The 25,480-nt window shown below is 42.9% G+C and overlaps 1 protein-coding gene across 1 annotated transcript in view; it reads right to left on the minus strand.

Annotated features, from left to right (window-relative positions):
* The window catches only part of Mrps27 (mitochondrial ribosomal protein S27), an 86,320-nt gene that overhangs the window by 11,131 nt on the left and 49,709 nt on the right, over positions 1-25,480 (minus strand). Inside the window, exons 5-7 of the mRNA XM_050153829.1 lie at positions 7,614-7,728; positions 4,176-4,254; positions 2,081-2,196 (exon numbers count right to left, since the gene is read on the minus strand). Of these exons, the coding sequence (XP_050009786.1) occupies positions 2,081-2,196; positions 4,176-4,254; positions 7,614-7,728 (310 nt within the window). The remainder of the gene's footprint in view (positions 1-2,080; positions 2,197-4,175; positions 4,255-7,613; positions 7,729-25,480) is intronic.

The following is a 25,480-nucleotide window of genomic DNA, read 5'->3' on the forward strand; positions in this document are numbered from 1 at the left end:
CTACATGTGTGTATGTGCACCATGCCTGGGGTCTGTGGAGTTTTAGATGGTTGTGAGGCACCATGTGGGTGCTGGAATCTGCCATAGGTGCTCTTAAGCATTAAGCCATCTGCCTAGCCCTTTGTTTTGTGCTAGGCTATAAGTAGATGTCTGTTTGACTGCTAAATACATAGTACTTGACAACTGATTAAAAAATAGGCTCAATATATACTTAATAACTTAATTGTGAATATAAGCTATATCACAAGTCATGACACTCGGTAAAGCAGAACATTTCAGGTATGCAGAATGAGGCCTGGACCGATGACATTTCAACTCCTATCCAAACTGAGATTTTCTTTTTCTTTCTTTTTCATTTTTTTATTGGTATTTATTAAGCTCTACATTTTTCTTTGCTCCCCTCCCTGCATCTCCCCTCCCCACTTCAATCCTCTCCCAAGGTCCCCATGCTCCCAATTTACTCAGGAGATCTTGTCTTTTTCTACTTTCTACTTCCCATGTAGATTCTATTTATGTAAGTCTCTCTTAGTGTCCTCACTGTTTAAGTTCTCTGGGATTGTGGTTTGTAGGCTGGCTTTTTTTTTGCTTTATGTTAAAAAACCACCTATGAGTGAGTACATGTTATAATTGTCTTTCTGTGTCTGGGTTACCTCACTCAAAATAATGTTTTCTAGCTCCATCCATTATCCTGCAAAATTCAAGCTGCCGTTATTTTTTTCTGCTGTGTAGTACTCCATTGTGTAAATGTACCACATTTTCCTTCTTTTTTTAAAAAAAATATTTATTTATTTATTATGTATACAATATTCTGTCTGTGTGTATGCCTGCAGACCAGAAGAGGGCACCAGACCCCATTACAGATGGTTGTGAGCCACCATGTGGTTGCTGGGAATTGAACTCAGGACCTCTAGGAAGAGAGGCAATGCTCGTAACCTCTGAGCCATCTCTCCAGCCCCACATTTTCCTTCTTAATGTCCTTCTCTATTCTTCGAGGGGCAGTTAGGTTTTTCCAAGCTCTGGCTATCACAAACAATGCTGCTATGAACACAGTTGAGCACATGTCCTTGTGGCACGATTAAGCATCCTTTGGATTTATACCCAAAAGTGGTATTGTTGGGTCTTGAGGAAGGTTGTTTCCTAATTTTCTGAGAAATCGCCACACTGACATCCAAAGGGTCTGTACCAGCTCGCATTCCCACCAGCATGCAGAAGTATTCCCTTTTTCCCACAACCTCTCCAGCCTAAGCTGTTGTCAGTGCCAAACTGAGATTTTCGGATCTGGTACTGAAATTAAGGGAGACCTCAGGGCCACAATGCCTCGCATCATCTACTGGTGCCGTGGTTATTCTGTAGAATCTCTATGCCTCAGTCTCCCTATCTCTGTAGAGCTATTGTGAAGATTAAAGGCATTAATACAGCTAAACCCCAAGAACGCAGTGCAGGACGGCACACGTCTGCTTAATATCAGCCACTGCTTTCTCACCGCCATATTTACGTAGGGATACAGTAAACCATAAGTAAATGTCCTACTCAAGAGCTAAGCCAAAGCTTGGCATGCTGCACATTCTGGAACACAACTGGCGTGGCGCAACTGTAGGAAACCCTGACACAAACAAAATGGTCAGTGTTAAATATGCCAGCTTGGGGTTAAAGTTGGCTGCCCACCTGCTTCTTTAGCCTGCCATGTCTGGCTGTCAGTGATTATCAATGACTTACTGCAGAATGTCTGAGGTTACCTGACTTGGCTCAAGTTTCAAACTGTGCACAAGGGGCTAGGGCTGTATCTCAGTAGTAAAATGCTCACCTAGCATACAAGGGGTCCTGGATTCAAATCCCCCAATATCAAAACAAAAACAATCTCCCCTACCCCTGCAAATGTGTGTAAGGGCTTTTGCTTAGGAAGTATCCAGTTCCACTTTGTAGAAAACAGAACACACTGAATGAACGTTCATTTCTGACTATATACGGATATTTTTCTCCAGATTCTAAGGGCAAGGCTTCTGCCCTCCTCTACCTTCCCTGGCAGTCACTGCTCGACTTTCCTCTAGCTCTCGGTTCCACGGCAGGGCACATCACTTACTGTGAGGTCTGTCTTCTCTGCCAGGCAACGGTATAACACATAGAGGGAGAGGAACTGGGTGGACGGCACTTCAAAGGCTTCTTGCATCATGATCTCAAAAACCACAGATAAAGCATCTGGCAAGAAGATGAAGGTGAATACGAGAGAAAATTAGTTGTAGACAACATCATAAATCTCTAAATAAAAAAAAGAAAAAAACAAACACCTTCAAAGTGCAGTGCGATGGGAAAATATTCAGAATCAAGAAGGAGGAAACATGGCCTTTGACGAAGCAGGTCCTTTCCGAGCCTTTCACGCCTACTATACACAGTGCTTGCACACTGAACTGGGGCTTGTGCATCACTGACTTCAAACTGCATGTCTTGGCTTCCAGTGAGTAGCATCTTCTTAATGATCAAATACTGCTTGCTCTATTTACTTCAACAAGATAATGCCTCACACACTGTCCATCAGCCAGAAGAGCTAAGGCAGCAGAAAGAGGCGCATCACCGGCAAAGTCACCCTGACAAACAAGCAGGCTGCCTGCTTCTCTCCATTAGAATGCTGTCTCACTGTGGAGGCAAGACAAGACAAAGGCTAGAGGAACTCCCAAACCTCAGGAATTATTTCAAAGATGGAAACAGGGATAATAAAGATCAGTTTAAAAGAACTGAAAGAAGGGAGAGGAAGATGTTCCTTCATAAGCTCCCGAGTGTAACATACAGCATATGTTATTTATTCCTACATGAATGCTAGTCATAGAACAGGCCCCAGATGACTCCAATTTTCCTATGATATTCTACAGCACAGACAAAAGCTAAGAGTATCATTCAAACGACTTCTTTCCGTCAGTAAATTGTGGCCAAGGTAGAGATGTTAATGCTAACATTGAAACATAAAGCTTGCACATGCCACAAGCACAATGTTTTCAACTGAGTGCACGTGCTCTCCTGCTCACTTTGCATACATGCATAATTACAGACGAGTTATCATGATTACAGCTGTTCATGGCTAGCTGGTTTTGCAAATGCTGCAATGGTTTTGCAGGAGGCTGAGAGGCATCACTTTCTTGCTCTTTTTGCAGGAAACCGAGACAGATAGAACAAAGCATCTAGTAAAGCTAGCAAAATAAGGACCTGGAAGAAATTTTCTTTTCTTTTTTGGGACTTGGTCTCATTATGTAGCACTAATGAGTCTGAAACTCACTATGTAAACAGGCCAGACTTGAACTCACAGAGATTGGCCAGCTTCTGCTTCCCAAGTGCTGGGATTAAAGATGTGCTGGGTGAGATTTTCTTTTAAATAATCACATCAATATTTTCAACAAGGATGAAGGCCCATTTTGCTGCTGTTGTTAAGACTTATTTAGTTTTAACTGTATGTATGTGGGTGCTGGCTGCATGCTTGTCTGTGCAATCCATGTGTAGTGCCTGGGGAGGCAAGACGAGGACGCCAAGTCCTCTAGAGGTGGAGTGGCGGAAGGCTGTTGGCTGCCGTGTGGGTGTGCGCTGCACAGGAGCAAACGGTGCTCTGACATGCTGAGCCCACTTTCCAGGTCTAAGTCCCCACTTTTTTCCTCCTGAAACCACACATTTGTTTATTAATTTTATTACTTTATAATTTTATTTACTGTTTATTTCATGTGCGTGTACATTTGTGTGTGTGCATGTGTATGTGTGTGAAGGTCAGAGGACAACCTGCTGGAGTCGGTTCTCCCCTTCTACCTTGTAGATTCCAGGTATCTAACTGAGGTCCTCAGGCTTGGCAGCAGACGCCATTACCCACTGAGCCATTTCACAGGCCTTTCTTTGTAAATCTAATTCTGCCAACTGTTCATTATAGATTCCAAAATTACACATGAAAACAAAATCAATTTTTACTTTATTCTTTTTATTCTGCATTTAAATCAGTTTGGGAAGTGGAATCAGATTGGTCCGTATTATTAACTTTTCCTTTATAAGCACTTATATACTTTGATATTTTCTATCCCATAAAAAGGTAATACTTGAAATTTCTGCATAAATAATAATAATCTTCATGTAAATTTTTCTGACTAAAAGAGTAATATTAGGAACCGAATGTCCTGTATTAACTGAATGGTGACCTGGTTTCTTACCTTTATAATTTTCTTTCTTTATGAAATAATCCATCAGTAAGTTGAATGTAAAGTTATCTGGAAAAATTCCATACTGAACCTGTAATAAAAGGAAAATGAAGAGAAAAAGAAACCCTCTTTAATTCAGTCTGTAACACATGCCTATCTATTATTCAGGATAAAACCTGGCCCCACTCGAGTTAAACGATGTGCCGATCATTTTGCAGCATCTGTGACAGTGAAACTGAAGCTGTGACTCATGAGGTTTGGTAACTGGAACTTGGTCAGGGTGAGAGTTGTGAGCGGGTGTCTCACAGATGACAACTGAAGGGGGAACAGGGCTCAGTTCTAACAGCTCACCACAGCTACACACAGCAGCCGCAAGGACCATCCCTTCCTCACACATAGCTGCTCCAGTGATCCTTTTCACAAGGTATGAATGAAAATGCAGAAACAGATCATAAGGAAAAAAGCACAAATTATACAGCATATGGTCTGGCTGGAGCTTCTAAATACACAAGAAATATGCCAATGCTTTGTTATGAACCCAGCTCCTCGGATGCTGTTTACCTGCATATTTAAGACGCCAGAATTTAGGGATAATATTTTAGGAATAAATAAAGATAATGCAGTGTCTACTTCAGGGTGTAGTAGGGGCACATTAATGACTCAGATCTTGAAGTCTCAGGCCCACTGCCTCAGATCGGGGACGGAGCCCAGAAGTTTCAGCACACTTCTGTGATTTTCATATACTCGTGAGCCTGACTCCCTCCTGCTTAGATCATGGCTACAATTTCACCCCCAATTCTTATTTCCATAGGATTAACCTCCCTGTTCCATAGTGTCACCAACTACCAGACACCTGGGGAACCTCTCCTGCGCCACCTACTCCCCTGAGAGGTTCCAAAGCCTCAGCTGTGAACCACCTGAACTGACTCATGGAAGCAGCACAGGAAGCCTCAGGTGTGTTCAAGTGGACGCAGCAGGAAGGCTGCGGCTCAGAGGCAGGCCTGGGATTCTCAGAGAACTCACCCACAGCAGAGCAAATCCATGGCAGGTTAAAGCCAAAACACTTTAGAATCTAAGTCACTGGAGCTAGAAAGGACCTGTGAAATTAACTGGTTCAAGCCGAGTGTGGTGCCAAAAACCCTCAGAAGGCTGAGGCAGAACTGAGGTGGGTTCTGGGGCGATCTGGCCTACAGGATAAAGTTTGTAGAACAAAGAAAAGGAAATCATCTAGTCCAGGATTTTCAACCTTGACCAAGGGTCAAGAGAAGCTTAAAGAAAAAGTCCCAAGGAAGATGAAATGGCAGCCACAATGATCTAGACTCATGTCATTTCATCCACTCCCACAGGACGCACAATAGCAAGAAGGAACCTGTAAACTGTGATCTAAGTGCATCAGCCCCAGCAGATGTCCCCGGAGCAGGATGCTGGCGAGGGAAGGCTGTGTGTGCTGGGAGAGGCACCAGAATCTCTACGCTTTCCACTCATGGTGCTTTGAACCCAAATGCCTAGGCCAAGTAAATTAGAATATAAGGGGTAAATACAAGTATCTGTGATGCTTATTATTTTTGTATGCAGTTGTGTTTGTGTGTGCACATACAGGCAAGGGCTGCCCTGCTCAACTTTTTACATGGGTGCTGCTAGGGATCCAAACTCAAAACATCAACGCGGCTGTCTCTCCACAGGGAAGCACCTGTAAATCTAAAAACCCTGGGTGACTCTAGTGGGCAGCTCAGGCTGTCAACCACGGATCTAACTATCCATATACCTCAAGTTGGAGTTGAGAAAACCAGGAACCACAAGGAAAAAATTATTTGCCTGATGTTCCAGGTAACTGACAGAAGCTAAGAGGTTACAAGCTGGGTCTCCTGACCCTTCACCCGGTGACTTTTCCTTCTAAAGGCCTGGAAGCAACAGAAAAGAGATCCTTTGCTCTACTATTCTAGACCTTTCTGGATCTGTTTCCACAGGGATCTTCACCTCTGAGTATAATTTCTGGAATGAACAGCACAAGATTTCATCTCCTCCATCCCCCGGGGCTGTCCTTTCCTTCACGAGACTGAAGCCTGAACCTTGACCATCTGTATCTAGGATCTAGTTTCGGCTCTCCTCTGACTCAGCTGTCCCTTGAGATCTGCCATCACTGCAGGCCGGGGGTCAGCACATGCTGCTCCAGGGGCACTTTTGGAGATAGCTTAAATGGCTCTCCTGCCCTCGACTTCTTCCTTCCAGCTAGATGCCATCTTCAGGATTCCTCCTGGGGCAGCACTTAGGATCCTCTAAGTGAGCTTACAGTGACAGGGATATCTGTTTTACTTCTGTCTTCATTTACTGAATCAGTTCATCATCTCACACAAACAATATGTAGAGAATACTTTGATTTGACTTGAGCCTAAGTTACAGGTGAAAATCATTTTTGCAGAGAGGAGTCAAAGATAAAACCAGTATTCCATTTTAACTCTAATTTTCAAGGTCTAATGACACTATGAAAATAATATATTTTCATAAATATATATCCTGTGTAAAATGTTGTTAATTATTCTCTAAGTAACAGTCGTGACTGCCCTGGAACTTGATTTGTAGACCAGGTAGGCCTCGAACTCACAGAGATCCTCCTGAGTCCTGGGATTAAAGGCCTGCACTACCACTGCCCAGCTTAAAACTTCATGGTGTGTTTTCAATGTAAAGCTACTCATTTATTTTTATTTTTTGTGCACTGGTGCTCTGCCTGCATGTATGTCTATGAGAGGGCATCAAATACCCTGCAACTGGAGTTACAGACAGTTGTGAGCTGCCATGAGGATGCTGGGAATTGAACCTGAGTCTTCTGGAAGAGCAGCCAGTGCTCTTAACCACTAAGCTATCTCTCCGGCCGTGTTAAAATTCTTTAATGGCGCATAATAGTGTTTAGGTTGACTCTGGCAATAATAACATTCTACAACTCATGCTTATCTTGTATATACTCTCGTGCCATGTCAATGAAGATTGAAGTGCTGGGTGGAGTGTAACATCAAAAGGACCTTAATTCTGGGAACTCTGGGGCTTGTAGGAAGGAAGAGCCAGCCATGGAAATACCATCTTCTGAAAAAAGTGTAAGACGGGTCCTAACAAGCTAGAGATGACACTCCATCACTCACCCAAATTTATGAAAGGGAAGCAGGCAAGAAACCCCAGGCCTAAGGATGAGAACGAAGTGACCACCAGTGCAGAGTTCTGACTGGACCACATTCCGCTCTCACCTGTCCTTCCTGACCACTGTTTGGAAAAGCTGCAGCTACAGGAGCTTTGGGTTTTCAGTTTGTTGGTTAGTTTACAACCAGTTCCAGTCTGAAGACAGCAGAAGGACCCTGAGAGGACAACTTAAGAAAAGTGGCTTCTGGTATTTCTCTTTGGTACCATCACGGGTACAAACAGCAGATCACACACACCTGGAAGCATGCAGGAAACCCTCACCTTATTGACAATGGTATACAAGGCTTTGTCCTGTGCACCGTATTTCAGACACTGTCTAATCCAGGTGTGGATGGTCCAGTCTCTCAGGTACCAACAGTTGGGACTGTGTCGAAATCTAGGTAAGACACAAGAAGAGACAATACTGGTGTTATCTCTTACCATTAAAACCCAAACATCTTCCCTCCGTGCGTCCTTCTACTGAAACAGTATTTGGTGCAGTCAATGTGCTCGAAAGCCATGAGAGCTGACAACTGGTAAACACTTGAAGTGAAACTCTTAACTGGAAGTCTGAAACAAAAGGCAAAATAATAAAAGAAAAAATATAAACCTATTTATTTTAAGATAAGAGTCTCTATGTAGTCCTGGCTGGTCTAGAAGTTATAGATCAGCCTCTACCTCTGAAGTGTTCCAACTAAAGGTATGTGTTACCACACCCAGCTTTATTATTTACTTAATACCCCGTGCCTCAACATCTTGCTTTAATGAGATTTATGGAACTTATTCGGGGACATATGAATCACAACATTATGCAAATACACAGCTCATAGAAGGGATGTGTGAAACTGAAGTTGATAGTTTGAAAATGAAGTCAAACAGACAAAGAAAAGAAAACCAGAGCAGCACAGAGCCCTGGGGGAACCAGCTTTGTGTTACACCGGCACTTCTTATATGTTCAGGAATAACTGGGAGACTACTCAGTCAAGAAAACAAACGGACAAATGAAAAGCTGACCAAGATCTCACATTCAGGTCTCTTGGGAACCACAGCCCTGCTACCTCTTTCACAGCTCCACTGTGGTCCCTCCGTTCATTCCCCCTCATGGGCCTCTGTCACAGGCGGCCTGAAATTGAGTCACTGGGAAGAACGGCTCCTGGATGATGCTCTGGCCTGAGTCCTCACACACGGCTAGAGCCTGGGCTGGATGGCACTTCTCACCTCCCCAGGGCTGTGGAGGAGGTGGGATTATCTGGGCATGCCTATTCAGACAACAGAAACCCCCACATTTTCTTTAACCCCTCAGAAAGTAGTCTAGTCTCTGGGCCCCACAAAGGTTCAACTCTCGTTTAGAAAAAAAAAAAGACAGGAGACAGAAACTTAGAGGTAAAGCCTTTCTGGCATTTAGAGCCACGGGCACCTGCTAACACTGTTCTAGAGGCGATTCTTCAGTGTGCCACCAGCTAGTTCTACTCGTGTGCCTTTGGGCTGGCTTCCTTTCTCTGGGTGACAAGAGAAAAGCTTTGGAGAGGAGGGACAGGATAGTGTTTAATTTGGGTTGTTAGTGCTCTGGGAGAGATGTGCTAAAACAAAATCTGAAGATCTTTTACAGACTTGGAATCATGTTGCTCTCTCCAACACCCTTTTTAGAGACAGGGAGGATCTTGCCATGTAGCACAGGCTAGCTCTGAGCTCATCATCCTCCTGCCTCTGCCTCTGAGTGTTCAAGTCATGCACCACCAAATTTACATCTATCTATCTATCTATCTATCTATCTATCTATCTATCCATCCATATCCATCCATCCATCCATCCATCATCTATCTATCATCTATCTATCTATCTATCTATCTATCTATCTATCCATCCATCCATCAACTATCTATCCATCCATCCATCTATCATCTATCAATCCATCCATCATCTATCTATCTATCTATCCATCCATCATCTATCTATCTATCTATCTATCTATCTATCTATCTATCTACCTATCCATCCATCCATCCATCCATCTATCATCTATCAATCCATCCATCATCTATCTATCTTATCTATCTATCTATCTATCTATCCATCATCTATCTATCTACCTACCTACCTACCTACCTATCCATTCATCCATCCATCATCTATCTATCTATCTATCTATCTATCTATCTATCTATCTATCTATCTATCATCTATCTTCCATCCTAGATTTGGCATGAAAATGTTTCTTATTTTAGTTTGTTTGTAAAATTAGCTCAAAAAATGAGAAACACAAAATTGTCAAACTAAGTTCAGGTTGACAATGACCTGGCCACAGAAAGGTAATGTACAGCCACCTCACAAATTCTTTGCATAGAGAAAAAAACATACATTTTAGTATTCCACATGCTCCGTCACATTTTCAAATCAATAGTTAAGCTACTTAAGAACCTCTCCTTGATACTCCAAAACAGAAAAAAAACCTGAGGTTTAAAATGTAGCCAATTAACAGCCACTTTTATTTTTATTTAATTTTAGGGGTACTGAAGATCAGACCCAAGATAGTATACGTGCTAGGTGAAGCCTCTGCTACTAAGCTACACACCCTAGGCAACTTTTATTTTTAAAAACAAAAACAAAAACCACCAAGTAAAATAGCAGGTGTATTGTCTCGATGAACATGTTCCCTATTTGGTAGAAACTCCTGGAATACACTGGGACCCACTTATTCCACATGATTCCTTGGTGCCTGACACATTACTTCTTGGCTCATAAAGGTTTTCAGAAAATAAAAGCAGAGCTTCAGTCAAGTTATTTATTAAAGGCTACACAATTATGTTCACTATTATACTCGTAATACTCATTGTACATGAAAAGAACGGTGACCCCTTTGCCTGGGGCAGGATAGCCTCATTACACCTGCCTCCAATAACAGTATAAGGAGGGCATAGCCCAAAGGGATTGCTAGGTGCACAGTCTGTGGCTTTGGTGGTTTCACATATTCTCAGCTTAATGCCAACCACCTCTTCACCCAAGAGCACTTTAAACTTAATTTCCATTTTAATTTCCCACCTTACAACATCTTGGATGGCCAGAGATTATAGCTTTTTTGCTGTTGTGGACAGACTTTAAACCACATTGGTGGCTATATCCATGACCACATCCAAGCAAGCGCCTTTTTTCTTATTCATGATCAGCAAGTGATTCTGAGACTTTGAAGACTGAAAGTGGGACCCTAGCTATGGACCTTTATAGCTTAAATTAACATTTACTTCAAGCTGTTTGCTAACATTCTAAGGCTAGCACCTAGAAGTGCGGCTTTTAGAAGCCTAAAGGAAGTATTACAGCTCCTGGAGAGGTCAGGTCAATGAGACCCCTGAACTACAAGGCCTATGTGGAATATTCCTTTACACTGGGTAAATATATGTCACTGTGATTGGTTTAATAAAAAAGCTGACTGGCCAATAGCTGGACAGGACAGGCTGGGCCAGAGAACCAGACTGAGGACACTGGGAAGAAGGATGGAGTCAGGAGTCACCAGCCAGACACAGAGGGAACAGGAGTTGCGAGATGAAAGAGAAGTAATGCCACATGGCAGATATAGATGAACAGAAATGGGTTAAATTTAAATTATAAGAGCTAGTTAGTAATAAACACGAGCCATCAGCCAAGATTTATAATTAAGTCTCTGTGTTGGTTATTTGGGAACTGGTGGGACAGAAAAGTCTGCCTATAGGCCTAACAGTCCACATGCGTCACAAATGTCCAGGACACTTGCAGCTAACTGCTACATCACACCACTTTAGGAACAGTAGTGCGACACTCACATCACAAAATACACTGTCCAAAGTGCAGTCCCAGTCAATCCCATACAGGCAGCAGGTGGACCCCTTTCTAGCCCCATCAGTGCTAAAAATAAAAAGGAAAAAAAAAAAAGGAAGGAAGGAAGGAAGGAAGAAAAGAAAGAAAGAAAGAAAGAAAGAAAGAAAGAAAGAAAGAAAGAGTGATGTGGGATGCCCTTCCGTATGCTGTGAATATAGCTAGGCGGTAAACCCAAACAGATACAAGGAGAAAGAAGACAGAGTGAGGGAGATGCCAACAGCCGCTGGAGAAACAAGATGTGAGGTAACAAACCACGAGTCTCGTGATAAAATACAGAATAGTAGAAACAGGTTAATTTAACTTATAAATTATATAAACTTATATAAATGGGTCCGAGCCATTGGTCAAACTTTTATAATTAATATAAGCCTCAGAGTGTTTATTCAGGAACTGGCAAATGGGAAAGAAACTTTCAGTTACAAGGAAGAAAGGAAGGAAGGGAGGGAGGGAGGGAGGGAGGGAGGGAAGGAGAAATGAATTAGTTCAGAATTTCTAGAACACGAAGGAGTCAACACACTAGGCTAAAAAAGAACCATGTTTGGATGGTATGAGAGAAATACCTCAGCCAATTTCACAAGCAGCTTGGTGGGGATTCTTGTGACAGGCTGGTTAGGCTCTAATGACCCTGTGGACTGCTGGCCAGCATGGCAGTCAGGAAGGGCAAAGAAAACACAAACCGACACATTGATTTCCAATTGGCCTGTGAAGAGCCTGACCTTTGCCCTCTTCTGCTACACACTAGCAATTACAGACACTAGAGGACGCCCTTCTCTACCTGGAGCCATCAGCTGGGGCCACATCTCAACTGATGCTTTACTATAGCAGAAGCAGCAGGCTGCCGCGACTGTAGAAAAGATGAAGAAATGAAGGCAGGAGATGCCTGCAGCTCAGCTCTGTGGACCTGCACTTCTTAGAGGCAGGAGGAATGAACACAGGAGGGCTGGGATGGTGCTGTCAAGTGTCCACTCTGGTTCTAAGCTGGCACATGTGGCAGACAAGATCTCTGTTCCCAGTGCTAGCTGGGGTTCCCAGAGCTTCCTAGGAGGCCAAACCATGGTTGAGCCAACAGCAGGAACTGAGAAGCTTCTGGTTCCCTCAGGACATTTACCCACTTCAGGGCTAACTCAAGGTGGACAACACCTGGAGGGCAGCAGAGTGGAGTCAGAGTTTGCCAAGCAGACATGGATCCAGAGGTCTGGTCACCTTAGATTTCTTAGAAGGTAAGACATTTAAAAGCTTCCATGGGCTGCAAAAGCAATGACAAGTTGGGCATGTGTCACCATGTCCTATATTGTTCTGTCTCTCTGGTTGGAGCTGGCTGCTGTTTTGTCAGATCTACATTTCTCAATCCAGGAGAGAGACTACAGCCATGCATTGATAGCAGTCTTGTGTGAGGTACAATGACCCAAATTGCAATCCCTGACTCTACTCTGGAGATGAAACCTCCTTTTTTTTTCTGGTGCAGGGAACAAAAAAAAAAAAAAAAAAAAAAAAAAAAAAAAAAAAAAAAAAAAAAAAAAACAACTTTGGACAGACCATATGGTCTTTTGGCTCCTTCACTCAGGGGACCTAAGGGAGCAAATCAGAACAAAGCTTGTTGTTCTTTGCTTCTGAAAACACTAGTTTATCTGCTTCCAAAGGCAGTATCTACAACTAGATGGGGAGTACGATGGGGAGAGAAAGAGAAAGAGTAAAAGGGAAAATACCAGACAGCGACTCTATAGTTATTTGTGACCAACTGAATCATTTAGTCAAAAACAACAACAACAACAACAAAAAATGGGTTATGACTGCTCTTCCATGGGAGCCAAACGCACATCTCATTATTGCTGAACAACAGAAGCAGCCACACTCAGCAGGACTGAGGATTACAACTCAGTGCTGCAGGCTTCATGCACAGCATCAGGGCCCACAATCCCACAGCGGCCCTATCACCTAGCTACAACACAGGCTCTTGCACACGAATGAGCAAGCTTTCCACATGGTTTCCCTGATTATATGAGCCACCAGCCAAGCCTAACCATACACACAGCTTTCCATCTTTCCCAGAGGATTCTGTATCCTGTGGCAACAGGCTTTCCAGATGGGAACCCCAGCCACCGAGTGAGGTGGGCATGGAGGAGGGGCAGTAGAGAAGACTGCCAAGGAGAAAATGCAGCTGCTTCCATGGCTGAATGTGCAGCGAGAATCAAACCATGAAGCCAAGTTTGCAATTATCAACAGGGTCAAATGTTTCCTCCTACCAAAAAGCAAGAGAGCATTGTGATGAAACCGGACTGATTCCAGTGTTGCTGCCCACTTTCTCATCCGAAAAAGGTAATTAGAAAGATAATTACTTCTTTTCCATCCTGCAGGCAAGTCTGCCTTCAGAACCCACAATCTTCAATCCCTTCAATTACCACAAATACAAAATGGAAATATCACAGATTAAAATTCCTTTGCTGCTCTAGATCCCATATTTTTATGTTTCAATAAACATATATTGAGCCTGTATCATTTTTTAAAAGATGTTTTCCTATTTCATCCCCGAAGGCTAATACAAAGTTGTATCTGAACACTTAGAATTCACTATCTACCCCAGTGGAGATGAAATGCCTTTGATTAAACATCTAGGTAGTTTTCTGAGTTGGATTTATAGAGCTGTGATGCTCAAATTCTGAAGTTCCAATCTTCCAGTTCTACCACTGCACACTTTACAGATGACAGTCATACAACCACCCCCACAATAAAGGCACAAGGAGAGTCCGGGTACCCCAGAAGTTCCCCCATGTTCCCTTTGAAGTCAATTTTGAAGGACTTTCTGGTCACTGCAAGACTTTTATGTAGATCATTTCCTTGGGTCCCTCCAGAACTGAAAGTATTACTTTATAAGAAGAACTACAAAAGCTGAGTGTGTGGCGCACGCCTTTACTCCCAGTGGGGAGACAGAAGCAGGGAGATGTCAGTGAGATCTAGGCCAACCTTACCTGCACAGTGAGTTCCGGACAGCCAGAGTCACATAGAAGCCTCCATCTCAAACAAACAAACAGGAGCCACATTTGCACCTGTTGGTTGGTTTATAATTTGAATTCTGTCAATTTTCAAAAAGAACTTGAAAAAAAAAACCCTGTAATGCAGTTTGGAAGCAGCTTCCTGTAAGCTCCACAGCCCCTCGTCCCCAGGCACTCTGCTGGCCAGCCTGAAAGGAGGACAAGCAAGCGGGCTTTTGGTAGAATAACAAGGTACAGAATTTTACAATATGCAGTGTTAAACTAATGTAGCATAATAACACATGTTTAAAATGAAGACGCATGCCAGAGAGACTTCTTAATTATCAAAGTCTGAACCTGTTAGGCCCCTGGCATTTCCCTAGGAAACACGCTGGTGTCAGACACACTGGAACCTCCTGCACGAGGGAAGCTTCCATGGGCTGCAAAAGCAATGACAAGTTGGGCATGTGTCACCATGTCCTATATTGTTCTGTCTCTCTGGTTGGAGCTGGCTGCTGTTTTGTCAGATCTACATTTCTCAATCCAGGAGAGAGACTACAGCCATGCATTGATAGCAGTCTTGTGTGAGGTACAATGACCCAAATTGCAATCCCTGACTCTACTCTGGAGATGAAACCTCTTTTTTTTTTTTCTGGTGCAGGGAACAAAAAAAAGAAAAAAAAAAAAAACCAACTTTGGACAGACCATATGGTCTTTTGGCTCCTTCACTCAGGGGACCTAAGGGAGCAAATCAGAACAAAGCTTGTTCTTTGCTTCTGAGAACACTAGTTTATCTGCTTCCAAAGGCAGTATCTACAACTAGATGGGGAGTACGATGGGGAGAGAAAGAGAAAGAAATATTTACAGTGATCACCAATATTCTCCTGGTAATGTCTCATCACTTTGCAGCTGGTGAAACTGTTCATCCCCAGGCTCACAGGCTAGCTCTAAGAACCACGGAAGCCTGAGGGTCACAAACAGGAGAGAGCCTCTGGCTAGGAGAGGCAGAAAGCTGAGAAACAAAACTGGATCCTGGAACTTACCTTCTTTATAAAAACATACAAGTTGTGGGAACTGGCTTGGTTTTGGGCAGAGATAAGGGAATATTTTTCAGTTTTGAATATGAAACCTACAGACAAGGAGCATACAAGTTCAAAAAGATACAAATGTTTCCTGGTGTCCTATAAAGCTAAGATGAAACTACAAAGCCATGAACACGCCAACTAAGGCAGGAAAACCACACACTGATTAGTCATGGTCCCACTGGAATAACTCCGAGGAAGGGGAAGGGAGACAGAAAGGGAAGAAAATCAATAGGGTATTGGTCGGACTGAATAAGAGTCAGTGTTTCCAGAATATTCTAGGTTTACCAAAGCAGGCAGGATTCTGTTTGCCACAAGAGAAGTGAGCAGGCCCAGGAGAGGCAGAGAAGGAAGCCAGCCAGCATGAGCACTTCTTTTGTGTCTGCCGGGGGAGTTACAGAGGCCCCGGGCCATTGCTGAGAGGCTCAGCACTAATCTGGATTTCCTAAGAATCAGATTTTTTTTTTCTCAAAGGAAGAAGAAAAGCACCCTTGGAACTCTCAGCATTGACTCTCCTAGAGTATGACAAAGTCAAATCCCCGAGGACTTCTGTTTATCACGAAAAGGATGCACAATCCAGTCGGAGCCAAATTCTATTTCTGTAACTACTGACCCCAACTAAGCCAACTAAGCCAGGCTCTCACAAGACCCACTAAGATTTACCAATGCCAATATATATGCTGACATTTGTGAGCTTTCTTTACATAGAAATAGCCATCCACTGCCAATTTTGAGTATCGCCCTGCCTATAAATAGAGTTGAAGCCAGGATGAAACACTGCCTTCCCTACAAAGCAGGAGCAGAGGAAGGGGACTAACAGGAAACCACCGGTCATATCCTTCCTGCCTACTGCTTCCTCAGTCCAGTCTACAGCCTGAAGGGTGACACCGACTCTGCCTTAGGAAACAGAGGTACTGACAGGAGGGAAAGTAACAAAATGTTGGCAGAAGATGGGGTTCAAGGGTTCAAAGAATCCTAAAAGGTTTTAATTAAAAAAACAAACTGCTCAGTCTTCAACACTGAGTGATGCTTTAAAAAAGGAAATCTAAAACAAAAGGGAAGCCAGGCGGTGGTGGTGCATGCCTTTCATTCCAGCACTCAGAAGGCAGAGGCAGGCAGATCTTGGTGAGTTCGAGGCCAGCCTGGTCTACAAGAGCTAGTTCCAGAACAGGCTCCAAAGAAACCCTGTCTCAAAAAACGAAAAAAAAAAAAAAAAGAACAAAAACAAAAAACCCACCCACCCAACCAAAAAAAACCCAAACAAACAAAAGGAAGAAATCTTACCAAAAAGGAGCAGATGGTAGGAAATAATCAAACTCTGAACTGAAATCAATAAAACAGAAATAAACAAAAATATAAAGAATCAATGAGGGGCTGGAGAGATGGCTCAGCGGTTAAGAGCATTGCCTGCTCTTCCAAAGGTCCTGAGTTCAATTCCCAGCAACCATATGGTGGCTCACAACCATCTGAAATGAGATCTGATGCCCTCTTCTGGCTGCAGACACACAGACAGAATATTGTATACATAATAAATAAATAAATAAANTTAAAAAAAAGAATCAATGAAACAGTTAGTTCTTTGAGAAAAATCAGTAAAATTGGCAAACCCTTATTCAAATTCACTAAGATGTGGAGAGAGAATATCCAAATTCAAAAGAATTAGAAACAAAAGGGGGATAAAACAACAGACCTTGAGGAAATCCAGAGAATCAATCATAAGGACATATATTAAAAGCATATATTAAAAATTTGGTACTCTACCAAATTGGTAAATCCAAAACAACAAAAAATGGATAATTTTTTTCATATATACCACCTATAAAAGTTAATCAAGATAAGATAAGCAATTTTAACAGATTTATAATCCCTACTGAAATATAAGCAATAATTAAGTCTCCTAACCAAAAAGAGCCCAGGGTCTCAATAGTTTCAGTGAAGAATTCTACCAGACATTCAAAAAAGAGTTAATACTAATATTCCTCCAATTATTACACAAAATAGAAATAGAAAAAATATGGCACAATTTATTTTATGAGGCCACAGTTGCCCTGATACTCAAACTACATAAAGACCCAACAAAGAGAGTTACAGACCACTCTCCCTTGTGAACACAGATTCAAAAATTGTCAGTAAATACTTTCAAACTGAATCCAAGAATACATCAGAAAAATTATCCATCATGATCAAGTAGACATCATCCCAGAGATGCTGGGATAGCTCAACAGACATAAATTGATAAATGTAATCCACCATATAAAGCAGCTGAAAGACAAAACCACATGATAACACATTAGATGCAGAAAAGGCCTTTGACAAAATCCAACATCCCTTCATGGCAAAAGTCCTGGAGATAGTAGAAACACAAGGGTCCCACCTCAACATAATAAAGGCAGTTTACAGCAAGTCTAAAACCAACATCAACTTAGTTGTTGAGAAATTCAAAGCAATTCCACTAAAATCAGAAAGAAGATGAGGCTGTTGGTGTGGGAACCTTGTGCATGCCAGGCAGATGCTTAGTCCCCGAGGAATACCCTCACCCCACCAGCAGAGATGATGGGGATGCCAGAGCCTGCAAGCTGGCATCTAAAACTTCAAAATGAAATGATAGAATTATGAAAGTTAAGCCCAAGGTCCCCCAAGCACACTTTATTTATTTATTTATTTATTGGATTTTTTTGGAACAGCATTTCTCTGTAGTTTTGGGGCCTACCCTGGAATTAGCTCTTATAGACCAGGCTGGTCTTGAACTCACAGAGATCCTGCCTCTGCCTCCTGAGTACTGGGATAAAAGGCGTGTAACACCACGACCTGGCTCCCTCCAAGTACATTTTAACTCAAGCTCAAGTTTTGTAGGAAATAACAATTTCAACAATTAACTCTTCATGAGCAAAGCACTTTCTATTCAACTGTCTATTTACCACGTTCAATTTAGATATAAAGACTTAACCAAAGTAATTCTTTTATGCAAAATAAATCACTGTTTCAAATACTGCTAGTATTTAAATTTTTTATTAGTAAATTTTGTTCTTCTCCAATGTCATATATACTGTGTATTCTGGAAGCTTTTGCCCTGTCTTCTCCCATCCTTTCCTGCCCATAAAGCTCCCCCATATCCCTAGAACTCTCTTTCCCCTATTCTTAGTCTGTGTCCCACAGAGTTTAATGAGGACCCTCTGTGTGATCCTGAGTTTAGAACTAACCATCAGAACATGGTGGGCTCCATAGTGGGTACACAACCTGCTACCACGTCTTCTGTCTCTCAGGTCTGTTGACCGCCAATGTATCAACAGTGTGTGGTATGGCTGCTAAGGGCCCTTGACCCACCATACCTGACTGTTAAGAAGGCCTGGCTTCTGTGGACTCACTACCAGTGTGCAGAGTGCTGTGAATTTCTGGTTCCCATGTCTATGTCTTGATTAGGAAATGGAATTTCACAAGCCCCTCCCCATCTGAGGCTCTTAAACTCTTGCTGCACCCTATCCCAAAATGTTGCCTGAGCCATAAAGGGGTTGTTTACCTTATCTAAAGTTTATCCCCCAACTGTCCTTTATTCTTAGCATCTTGTGCAGCCATGGGCTGTTGCCTTTATCTCCATCTCCAAGGAGGGGCTTCTTTAAGGCTGAGAATAGCCTTTGGTCTGAGCCAGGCCCTGAATCTCCTACAGCTTCTACTCTGTAAGTACACTGCTGATAAGCAATCACAATCATCCGCCACCACTTATTTTGGTATGAAATGCCTGTTATCTGGGAATTCCCACTGGAAATTTCTAAAGCAGAAATGTTTGACTTCTCTTTAAAAAAAAAAAAAGTTCTTAAGATGGTGTGGGCATAAAGATAGTATGAACTTACTTGACAGTTTCTGGAACCATAAAAAGGATATAATCATTGTCTTAAGTTTAAAAAAGAAGCAAGTTTGCATACTGAGCTCTGCAACTGTCAGTCCAATTAATTTTAATTTGCCAGTTTTTTTTTAAAAAAATCAAAAGTAGTTGTTTATATATAAAGCAGGAAAATAAAGGTGACCACTATAGCTTTTATTTTGATGCTTCTGTGTCGGTATATTCACATGAGTATAGGTAACCACAAAGGCCCCTAAAGGGTGTCAGATCATTCAGAGCTGAAATTATAGGCCACTTGAACTGTCTCACATGTATGCCGGGAACCAAACTCGGTTCCCTTGGAAAAGCAACAAATGTTCTGAACCACTGACTCTTGTCTCCAGCCCCATTTTTAGATCTCGTATATCTCCCATAGGCCCCTCTGTTGGAGGTACTGCTGGGAAGTGGTGGTACCTTTAAGGGTAGGACCTGGTGAGCCCAGGACCATGGAGTGCTGCCACTGAAGGGGGTTGTGAGATCCTGCCCTAGTCCTTGCATTTTCCCATTCCAGCCACACAGTAGGTGGTGTCACTCTGTCACCATGCTCCCTGCTGTCATCACCAGCAACCACACTAAAGGCTGGAGAAATACAATGCGCCCACATGTTAAAGACTCAAACTTCTATTGCTGTCAGCCAAAAGTAGCTCCTTTCTCTTTGTAAGTTTATCCCTTAATGATGGTGGAATTACTGCTTCTTTCTTGGACTGCCAATAGTCAGATCTAGATATGGACATTTAATAAACAATTCTTCTATTTAACTCAAGTCAGCTTCCATATCAAAACCAAGCATTTAAAAAACTGAATATCTAAAACACATAAACATAAAATGCTAATAACATTCCTAAGAATGACCGAAAGCAAACTTTACCTCACGGGAAGGCTAAAGACCACCTACAACTCCTCTTGGTACTATGACAACCACCAGAAAGAATGGTGCAAGTTTTGAATGCAGAAGAGCGTTTCTTGAGTGGTACACCAACATGAAAGTCTGAGTTCACTGTTCTGGCTGACCTGCCATAAAACACCACGATTTAGCAAAGAAAAAGTTCTAAGCTGGCCTGGAGTGAGGGGATGAACAATCTGAAAAACATCTTTTACTGCCTGGGAAAATTAGAACAGTGCCGGCAAGGGCCAGGAGAGCGGCTCTACTGTGACTCAGGCAGTCTTCCAAGGCCTTCTGCTTTGCTAAGTGTGAGTCATAAGGGAAGGAGTGAGAACACAGCAAAAGTCTCGTCTTTCCTCCCTGGTCCTAACTCCTCCCCCTCTTTTATTTTATTTTATTTTTAAAGGCTTTGATGGGTAATAAACAGATTCCAAAAAGGCTTAACCAGGGAAATCAGACCAGCTTGGGGACAAAGTACCATTGTAGAAACGTATATTGCTTGGCGCTGTGCGCTGCAGTCCCGAAAGCATCCTCTGTATCCTAAAGATGGACTGCCTGTTGGTCACGGCTGCACTCTGCAGGTGAGAGTGGAGAAATGGGTCATGCAAATACCTCTGCTTCCTGAGTTTCCTAATATCATCAGCTCATATACTGGACAACCACTGGGCAGGAAGCACGGAGCGTGAATATATTCCTGCATGAACATATGTGAAGTGGCTATTCTTTTAAATTTTTAATTTTATTTTAATTAAGTAAAAACTGAATGTAAAAGAGAATTCAGTTTCTGAACCTATTGGGAATTATTTAATATAGCTTTCTGGAGCATTTGGTGAGGACAAATCTATCTTCTGCACTTGAACACTTAGCAGCCACAATATTTACACTAAGTACCACCTGATAAAGATGAATAAACATATTCCTTGCCTGGAATGAGGCTTGATCTGGATATCAAAAACAAATTATACATATGTGTGTGTGTAAGTATGTATGCATGTATATATGTATGTATATTTGAGCTACCGCTTTCAGTAGGAAAGGAAACCCAACTGTTCTCTTCCTGATAGTCTTCTTTATTAGAAATGCAGGTGAGACAGGGTCCTGTTGGGGAATATTATTTTCAGATATGTGACTTTTGTTTAAGCTGCATTTGATTAACTGTGAAGCTGTGATTGTTTGCCTGTTTAAAACACCTGATGGTCCTAATATAAAAGCTGAACAGCCAATAGAGAGGCAGAAGTAAGGACAAGCAGGGCGAAGCAGCAGAGCATAAAAGGGAAAACTGAGGAGCACTAGGAACAAGAGAACAAGGAGAGGAGGAGATCCGGGCCAGCCACCCAGCTACACAGCAAGCTGCAGAGAAAGAAGAAAGGTTTACAGAAATAGAGAAAGATAAAAGCCCAGAGGCAAAAGTAGTCAGGATAAGTTAAGAAAGCTGGTTAGAAACAACCAAGCTAAGGCTGGGCATTCATAACTAGGAATAAGCCTCTGAGTGATTTATTTGGGAACTGGGTGGCAGGCCCTCCAAAAAGTCAAAAGAGTAAAAAATTCACACAACAGGGTCCTCCTTCTCATGCAAGTTTTTACTCCTGCCAACCCTGGACTGTGTTCTGTGCTGAGCACTTGAAGGTGCAGAGAGGCAACATGGTCACAAGGACTAGTTACATTGAGAGGTAAACCAAACAAGTGCAGGGGTGGGGAGGGAACCAACAAAATTCGCTCAGACACATGGGAGGACCAAACCACAGGACAATGAAAAACCACCGGTATTGCCACCAGGAGCTGCCTGATAAGATGCTGCTCTGTGTCTGATGAGAGCAGGCCCTGACGCACTGCTGGCTTAAGTCATTTACCCTGAGAATTAGTTTTGTCATTTATAAAGCAGAGGTGATAATGCCGTAATCACTGGGTTACTATGAAAATCAAAAGAGAATTAGGCACGTGTTTGACAGCTGGGAGCAACAGAGTACAAATATGTATACATCCACACAGTATTATGATTACAGCCCACTTCATTAGGCACCCAATGGCACTGCGTTCGGTACTGCTCACCAAAATCCTTATTAGTGCTAAGAACACTAGCCAGCAAGCTTCTGAGACTGCGGTGGAATACCCGGCACAGTCGTTGTAAGGGAAGGTTTACTTCTGCTCATGGCTCTGGAGGATCAAGTTCATATTGTGGTTTGAGTCTGAGGCAGCACATTGTGGCAAGAATGCACGTGAGGTGGTGAGTGTTTCTTGCCAACACGATGTAGAATCTGGGAGCTGGGCCTCTGGGCACACCTGTGGGGGGTTATCTACATTAACTGAGATGAGAAGACTCAACCACTGCGGGTGCTGGGATCCCGGACTAGAAGGTTGCTCAGTGGAGAAAGGGAACTGAGCAAGAGCAAGCACTCATTGCACACTTCTCTTCCTCCTCCTAAGATTTTAGTTTAATTCTCTGTGTATGAGTGTTTTGACTGCATGTGTGAGTATGCACTGTATGCATGCCTGGTGCCTGGGGAGGTCAGAAGAAGGCGTTGGATTCCCTGGAAATGGAGTCATGGGCAGTTGTAAACTGTCATTTGGATTCTGGAAACTGAATCCAGGGCCTCAGCCTCAGCAAGTGCTTTTAACTGCTAAGCTATCTCTCCAGGTTCTTGCCTATGAAAGCCACGTGCCTCAAGATCTTACTGCTGTGATTTGCCTACCACAATGGACTATAAACTGTAACTGAGAGAATAAATTTCTTCCCTCTTAGGTGGCTTTGTAAGAGTATTTTATCATAAGAAAAGGAAAAGAAACTCAATCAGCGTGGTAGACACACCACTCACATCCCAAGCCATGAAAGATAGAGAGACAGAGTACTGGCCAGGACATCTAAACACTTTTTCCTTTTGTAATGGTGCTGAACATTGACCTAGAGACCCACAATTGTAATCAGCAATCCAGCCCCAGATCCCTTCCGATAGCACCCAAGGACCTTTCGTTGGAGCCCACCTATTAAAGGCACACAGCATCTCCCACTAGTACTACCCTGAGGATCAAGCTTTTACATATGGATCTTGCAAGACATTTATGCAACCACAGCACTAAGAACTGTAGCATAACTGCTCTTGGCAGTAGAGAAGCTAAGATACAAGACATGACATTAGACAAGAATTTTTTCCTACGAGTTCAGGAAACTGATTCAGGATCTTAATCTATAAAACGAGGGTGTAAGTTACACCTACTTGGTATGGTGGAACTCTGGATCGATAATGAAGATTAAGGAGACAATACAATAAGCTGAGCACAGTGCTTGCTGCATGGTATTTTCAGGAACCCCAGATAGAGCATCCAATAGCAGCCACATCCAACAGGTCAATGAATAAAATGTGCGCTCTTAGGAGTATTTCTAGCCACATCCAACATATGCTCAGGACACATGTGCGGCAACCATGTGGCTGCCAGCAGCCAGGGCAGATGACATGGGGTAAGTACAGGGTCAGTGACAAGTCCCTTTCCCTCATTCCTCCAAAGACAGTCTTAAAGTAAGAGCTACAGGGTGAAACAGAGAACAGAGAGGCTTTTCACAGTCACAAAGGCTCATGCCAACCAGAGCAGGTGTGTGCCACCCAGACTGAAAAGATAGTGGGGTTACGGCAGGGAACAGTTACAGAGGACAAGGGATTCAGGGTGGGGTGACCCAACAGGAAGTCATTTGCCCATGAATGTCCTTCCTTTGGACTCACTCGTATCTACCTGGGGTCCTAGGGCAGATCAGTCCTCACCAGTTTCTGTGGGGACTAGACAACAATGCCCAGAACAGACGCACTGAACCACTCGAAAGAGGAGCTACCAAGCACTACTCAGGAGTTGGCATGGGGCTAGGGACAAGATCTCAGGAGAGTGTAGAACATGCCACCACTGAAGGTCGAAATAAAGGAAATGAAAAACAGGCAAAGCATTTCCTGCTGCACAAGCCGCTGGCCCAGCCTGGGGCTTCTGCTCTCCACGTAGCCAAGAATACGCCTTCTCACCTCTCACCCACCAGAGGCAACACGAAACTGCTCAGAGCTGAAAGCTCAGGTGGCTGTTCCCGACTTCACAGGAGACACAAACTCTTTCAGACAGTGTGGACAGTTTGCTGTGTACACTGGCACACGCCTCCAATCCCAGCACTAGGGCAGTAGAGGGGAGTTCAGACTATACAGTGAGTTTGAGGGGACCCTGGGCTATGGTGATTTGGAGGTGGTGGGGGCAGCACATGAGAACATATGTAGAGCTGACACCAGCCACAGGACAGCAAAGGGCCGCTGGCTTAATAGAATATCTATAAAAACAAATACAGAATGGGTTTGTTGTTTTGAAAAAAATTATAGATATATAAATACATCTACCAATCCATAAATAACCACTAATTGTGTTTTAGGATGCTATGTTAAGATAGATCTTAAAAAATGTGAGAACGTCAGAGTGAGCTGCTATGGTGACTGATGACAGAACTGAATGTCTCCAGGGCATTCCTGCAACCCTGTGCAATCCTAAGTCAAGTCTGTTGGCAAGTCAGTTCTGAGTTTATTCCTCGGAACGTGTGGGTGAATGGAACTTACAAAAGGGTATCATATACTCAGGAGTTCCTGGGTTTCTTTCTTCAACACATAAATCTCTAAAAACAAAATAAACAGGCAGGTAACACAGGAGAATGACAGCTGCCTTGCCCTCATCACCTGGTGATATTTACTATGACTGAGAATGACAATGGCAATGGAGCTAAATAACACTGTTAACTCAGATGGACCGGATCCTTCCGAAATGCCAGGCATGACATTCACACCTCCATGCATTCTCCATCTCCCCTTCACAGTCTAGGAAACTGAAACTGCAGATAGCGATCTAGCTTAAAGGCCAGGCAGCCAGCCAGCTGTGCAGGTGAAGAGGCCTGCTGCCAAGCTTGACAAACCTGAGTTTGATCCCAGGTCCCGCACAGCAGGAGGGAAGAACAGACTATGGAAAGGTATCCTGCCTCAGTCTCCTAAGTGCAAGATTATAGGTATAAGCTGCCATACCTACCTTAATCACATCTCTCTTAAATATACAACAAATTATGTAATATTGCAATCATTTATTCACTCATTTTTTTTTTTAGAAGTCTTGCTATATAACTCAGACTGGCTTGGTGCTCACTATGTAGCCTTGTACTTTAGAGACCATTCTATCTTAACCCAGGTACTGAAATCTTAGGTTTAAGCCGAAACACCTAGCATGGCTTCTTAATTTAAAATGGTAAAACTTGGGAGCTGGAGAGATGGCTCAGAGGTTAAGAGCACCAACTGCTCTTCCAGAGGTCCTGAGTTCAATTCCCAGCAACCATAGGGTGGCTCACAGTCATCTATAATGAGATTTGGTGCCCTCTTCTGGTGTGCAAGCATGCATGGAAGGATATACATAATAAATAAATAAATAAACCTTTTTAAAAAATGGTAAAACTTCAGATGTATTCATAGGACCTGTTTCCATACATACAC

Source organism: Alexandromys fortis, unplaced genomic scaffold (genome assembly GCF_014885135.2).
Source record: "Alexandromys fortis isolate MF-2015 unplaced genomic scaffold, M_Fortis_MF-2015_v1.1 scaffold_79, whole genome shotgun sequence".
Lineage (NCBI taxonomy): Eukaryota > Metazoa > Chordata > Mammalia > Rodentia > Cricetidae > Alexandromys > Alexandromys fortis.